Consider the following 5,730-nt stretch of genomic DNA (forward strand, 5'->3'; position numbering starts at 1 on the left):
CTTACTAATAGTGGTCAATACATATATGAATATGATTACAGAAATACTGAATATAAATTTTGCCCCAACACTGGAGTTTTAGTGTTGATGGTACAATGTTCAATTTACTATCTTGATAAATTCAAGAGATTAAGTATATTATATTTTTCATTCAGTTTACAGAAGTTTCCTTTTGACGGGAGACATCAGCAGAGGTGCTAACTGTGCTTCTTGGCTAAATAAAAGCCATTGAAATGTATGCTCGTCTAGGAGTCCTGCCTCCCTCGCCAGAGTTACAGGCAAATACCTTCCTGAGGTGATTGATCTCAGGTAGATATAAGCTTTATTATCCTTTCATATCCTTTTTTTGTACATTGCTTGCTTAACAAACTACTATACAAATTAGGTTCATTGTTTTATTTATTTAGATACTATTGTCCCTATTTCTCTCTCTATGAGATGATGGGGTCCAACTAGAATATCATTGGTAGTTATTTTGCTATTTGGGGGTGAGGATGCTCCTGTGCAGTACTATTATTACTGAATTTTGACTTTTTAACAATTGTTGGGCTTGAAATCATCCGTCCAGTCTGCCAACAATAGTCATGCATATTGCCTTCTGTCATGTGTAGCCATGCAGGTATCACAATGAAGCAGTCGGTTTCTTTTTTTTTTTTCCCCCATTTTAATTGAATAACATTTTCTACTTCCACCAATATCACCCAAGCCCTCATTTTCTGTAGATCTTGGAGAAAGCCGTTGCCAGTCTGGTACATATCGACTTTCTCCTGAGCTTAGGGATTGTCTCGTCAGAGGTGGATGGTACTTCAGCACTGGTAGACTGGAAACCTGCAAAGTCAAAGCAAATAGACGGTGTGAGAGGGATGCTGTGTGTCATTATTCCATGCTGTTGTCATTATTGTTGTTCATGCCCTATTAGTTGTGCAACATGAAAGACTACTAAACCATAGAACACAAGTAAACCATGGAAGACTACTATACCATGGACCCCTCACTTCTTTATGCATAATACTGTCATGAATTAAACTTCACCAAAGAAATACTAAAACACGTACCATCTGGAATATGTTTGTTCACCACCTGGTCCTCTGTGTGAACATGCACTTTGTTTGTCCGTTTCTTTAAAAAGAACAGACAATTTGATATAAAATCATTCAAAATATGATTGACAGTAGCATAAATGTATGGTTGAAAATCATTCAGAAGAGCAGAGTCTAAAGCTAATGGTGTGACTGGGAATAAATACATTTTAAAAACAGATACCTTGAATCTCAGCTTCAGAAATCTTGGAAACCTTAACCACCGACAAGATTTCTTTTCCAGCCCCACGTCCACTGTCTGTGCTGCACTCTGCAGAGCAGAGCCTGTATGGTCCTGTTCTGACCGAGAGGTGGTGATGCCAGCGACGTCACTGAACACAGTGTGGGCAATCAGAGCCGACAGCTCAGAGCAGCATCTCTGTAGTGACTGCCTCACTTCCAAGTCAGCCTCCGTCACAGACTCGCTTCCAGAACAGTAGTGATCAGTGTCAGACTTGGTGCAGGACGTCAACCCAAGGCTTTGGTGGAGAAGATTTTCTGTAGCCGTCTTCACAAAGCTCCTCACGATGCCCGACTGGAGTGCTTCCATGGAAAGGTCAGTATCTGACAATACTGACCGAGTCCCCCTGCAGCTCATTTGTGCTTTTATTTTCTCCAGAGCCGCAATCCTTTCCAGCATCAGGTTCCTCACTATAGGGAGGAGCTCCTGAGAGGACTGCCTGAGGGAGTCTATGGAGAGTTTGCTGTCCAGTGCTTTACAGGAACTGCTGATCACTTTTCCAGCAATTACTTCAAAACTGTCTACAGTTATGAAGTCACTGAGGGCTTCCAAATGCATGTCAGATGGTGTTAATATCTGCCTCATGTACAAAACCTCCAGCCTTTGCTTCACAAATGTTAAATAATCCTTTCCTATTAGCTGTCCAGGAAGGTGCTCGTCAGGAATCACTGACAATAAGCATTCAATAATGCTCTTAGAGAGGTTTGTGGAGTTCAGCAGTAGTTTGTAGTTTGGAGTGGTTGTGCAGAATTCCAGAAACCCAGACATCCTGGTCATAACTGCACGCATCAGACGTTGGGCAACGTCTTCAATGTCGCTTACAGGCAGTGTAACACTATCATTGAGGTCATTATTGCAGTAAATCTCCAGAAGAGGTGAGTTCATCTAGAGTATCAACATGTGCAAGAGTAGTAAACAGGATTGTAGTCACTTATCACCATGGATGTAATTTTGTAATAAAAAGTGGGGGGGACATGGATTCGTCGCTATTTAAATATTTGGTTTTAACCGTAAAAACTGGGGGGGACCAAAACCGGCTTTTGAAAAAGCCCCCCCCCCCCCCCCCCCCCCCCCCATTACGTCCGTGCTGATCACTGGCCTTGGTCTCACACTGCATATATTGCTAATGGATATATAAACACATCAACTATGGAGGAAAACGTTAATAATAATAAAAATAATTGAATAAATGAACTAAAACATTTTAGTCCTTCACCTGTTTTAGGGAGTCATCCACAATAGCGGACATGATGCTGATGGTCTCTTTCATGTTGAGATGTTTTATCTCGGGTGGCAACATATTCATAATGGCCCTCATGACCTCTCCGTGGATCAGGCTGAGGATCCTGTCCTTTGAGATGCCAAAGATGACCCTGAGAGGCTCTGACATAGATGATGTGCTGCTTCTTGTGTTCAGATCAAACCTACTGAAATTAATATTTCCCAATAAACTATAAAATACATAAAGGAATCACAGGCTTGATGACATTAAGCCAAAATTAAGCCAAAACTGTTAAACTCAGTGCTTGTGGACTTTGAGTTTAACTGAGTAAATAACTCAGCATATCAATACTCCAAATGAATACTCAGTCTGAAGGTTGGTGGTGAGTATTGACTTACATGCACACGGAAGCATAAATTACAGGACGAGGGGGAAAACCACGTCTGCTCTTCTGTCCGCAGGTGATCTGAGAGGGAGAATCATGTTTCTCTCCATGATCCACCTCATGAGGGCTGCTGGAGATGCAGGTTCCTCCTGAGGACCTCACCCCTAACAGGCCTGACTCAAAAGCAGGAGCAACCACCTCCTTCACTGCCACTTTGACCCATGCTGAGATTTTTTCCAGCACTTCAATCAAATCCTCCATTTTCATCTAGTTAGGTTAAAGGAAAGTGTAAAACGGTCATCAGTATCCAAAAGCTTAATGATTTTTAATTATTACTTTTTTTAACCTCAAGCTGATTATTTCTTTAAGAAGTAAAATGCTAATGCAAAGAACATCTACTGTTGTGAAGGTCTGTCCAGACATGGCCAAAGGCTCATGTTGCTATGGTAACTCATAGACACACAGGCAGATAGGAAGACAGATACAGAGATTGGTACTCACATTGCTTGGCAGTGTATTCCTCAGCTCTTCATTTAGAACAGCTGGATTAATCCCAGAGGTGGATATGACTCCAGCACTTTTCCCACATGGAGGAGTGTTGAGATCCTCCATCACTGCCTCCTCCACTCTAGCACAGCAAATAGCTGTGGTGAAAGAAACATTTACTTTAAGCATCTATGAGGCAGACACTAATGATGCACATAAGCAAGTCACTAAAAACATAAATTATGGAAAATTATACTGTTATGAATAACCGTATAATGCATCACGTTTTGGTAACAAGTCATCACGCTAAATCTCACCTGAAAACCATCTGCTATGGTTTTTCTTTGCCTGCTTGCTTTTCACGCTGGGGGCAGACACATCACAGCCCCCAGGAAGCTCTTCTGCTTTAACTTTGTTAAACTGTAGTAGAGAAAATGAAGAAAAAATTTGTTTCATGATGACCGGTTTTGCATTTCTCAAAATCCTCCACAAGGTGGCGTTATTAGAATTGTTGTGTATGCGCTAAAAAGGGAGGAAACTGGTGACGCTTTACGAGTGTGTCCGATAGAAAACGGTTGATTTGCTCATGCAGGCATATATATATATATATATATATATATATATATATATATATATATATATATATATATACACTTACTGACATGGGTAAACATAGCATGAAGAAATAATTGACGACATCATGTTTCCCTTTATAATACATATTCCTTGACTGAATGCAGTTATGTTGCAGGCTCGGTCTAGACTCCATTAACACATTTTCTCATTGGCTGTGTTCGAAATAGATTACTACATACTGGATACTGCATACTGGACTCAGTACACACTGGATACTGCATACTGGTCCTCGTAGTAGTATGCAGTACCGTTTCCAGTATGCGACAAAAGCAAAGCACACTACGGGGTCACGTGAACGTAGCGTTGCATGATGGGATGCAGTACACCACGAAGATAGCTCTGTTTGCGTACTGGAATATTTTGCGGAAGTAGTAGGTCATCCGGGTATGTTTCGCGTACTGGAAATTTTCATTTTGGTCACATACTGCATACGACATACTGATTTGGGGCTCGATCAGTATGCCAGTAGTATGTAGTAGACTATTTCGAACACAGCCAGCGTCATTAAGTCGCGACCCACTTTTTAAAAAAGTTGTAGGTTGCCGTACACCATGCACTTTATGTAATGCAACTTATTTGGTGGTCTTATGAAGGACCGTTTATAAGCTATTGAAATTATTACAAAAAACAGTGTGCAGGTGCTCTGTGGCCTTCACGACCGCCACTTGCGTCTGTGTTAAGGTCATTTGTAGACGGTGCCTTAGACGTTGCAGTGGTGAAAGTTGCACATTTAAAATAACATGTTGTCTGCTATTTAAAATACGTCTATTCCTGACGTAAGTAAAGTTGTAGATGTTTGTCTTGGTTGCCAGAAATAAGAATTTTCATATTATAGCACTTTTGCTAATACTGTCTTAAAAGTTATTGAAGAAAGAATTCCGAATATTCGAACGTGAAACAAACTTTACTGAAGTTTCTTAGTATGCATACTAGTGACTTTTGATCCCATTAAAATTAACTTAAAATTATGTACAGTTAGAAGTGTGTCCTCTTTGGGTCCGACAGAGATGTAGACTGTGTGGAAAAAATGCGATATTTTTCGCTTGGCCATTTTCAACGCTTAGTGCTAAAGTTTCAGCTCCGCTTTGCGAGTCATGCTGGTGATCGGATTCCTGCATTTGTTGATGGGCAGAGACGAACATGTGAGCGGGAGCTGGAGTGTTTAACTTTTAAAATACAAACTCAAAAGAAAATGGTAGATATTTTTCCAATTACAAAAAATCCTTGCCCATAAAAAATAATGCTGTTGTCTGCTGTCGCCAGTGGCGAGTGAAATAATTATATTAGGGTTACCATAAATATTACTCGCAAATTAATATTTATGGTCGTGATTGCGACGATTTAGTCGCAATCTGAAGCCCTGGCATGTCTGACGGGTGCCTCGATTATTTCCAGGATAAAAGGGGAGTACAAAATTAGAAGATTAGCATAATATTTTTTTTACAAGCTGTCCGCGACCCACCCAGAACGTGTCGCGACCCACCAGTTGAGAATCACTGACGGGATGGGGGGGCGTACATCATATTTTGAATTCTGATGTGATAAGAGGCCGTAAAATGAAGTAACTGGGATGTAACCGGATAATTAATGTTAATCCGAGTCGCCATTTGTGATCGAAAGCAATTTAGTTTTATTTTTGTGCAATATTCTACAATCACTGTTGCTATAAAGCAACTTTAGA

General features: G+C 40.5%; 1 protein-coding gene across 1 annotated transcript; it reads right to left on the minus strand.

The window, feature by feature from the left end:
- Window positions 1–700: 700 nt before the first annotated feature.
- LOC143504816 (uncharacterized) lies at window positions 701–1,879 on the minus strand. Its single transcript, XM_076996041.1, has 3 exons — window positions 1,264–1,879; window positions 1,056–1,119; window positions 701–828 (listed from the first exon to the last, which is right to left on the minus strand). Exons 1-3 carry the CDS (start codon window positions 1,876–1,878, stop codon window positions 710–712), a joined length of 798 nt encoding a protein of 265 aa, XP_076852156.1. The 5' UTR covers window position 1,879; the 3' UTR covers window positions 701–709.
- Between the last annotated feature and the right edge of the window lie 3,851 nt (window positions 1,880–5,730).

This window comes from Brachyhypopomus gauderio, unplaced genomic scaffold, assembly GCF_052324685.1.
Source record: "Brachyhypopomus gauderio isolate BG-103 unplaced genomic scaffold, BGAUD_0.2 sc336, whole genome shotgun sequence".
NCBI classification, from domain to species: domain Eukaryota; kingdom Metazoa; phylum Chordata; class Actinopteri; order Gymnotiformes; family Hypopomidae; genus Brachyhypopomus; species Brachyhypopomus gauderio.

Bases quoted from the DNA above. Each gene is read 5' to 3' on its own strand.
- LOC143504816 (XM_076996041.1), bottom strand. From the start codon at position 1,878: ATGCATTTGGAAGCCCTCAGTGACTTCATAACTGTAGACAGTTTTGAA. The intron at 1,120-1,263 runs GTATCTGTTTTT...TTCTTTTTAAAG, and splicing joins TTCTGAAGCTGAGATTCAAG to AAACGGACAAACAAAGTGCA. The intron at 829-1,055 runs GTACGTGTTTTA...TTGACTTTGCAG, and splicing joins GAACAAACATATTCCAGATG to GTTTCCAGTCTACCAGTGCT.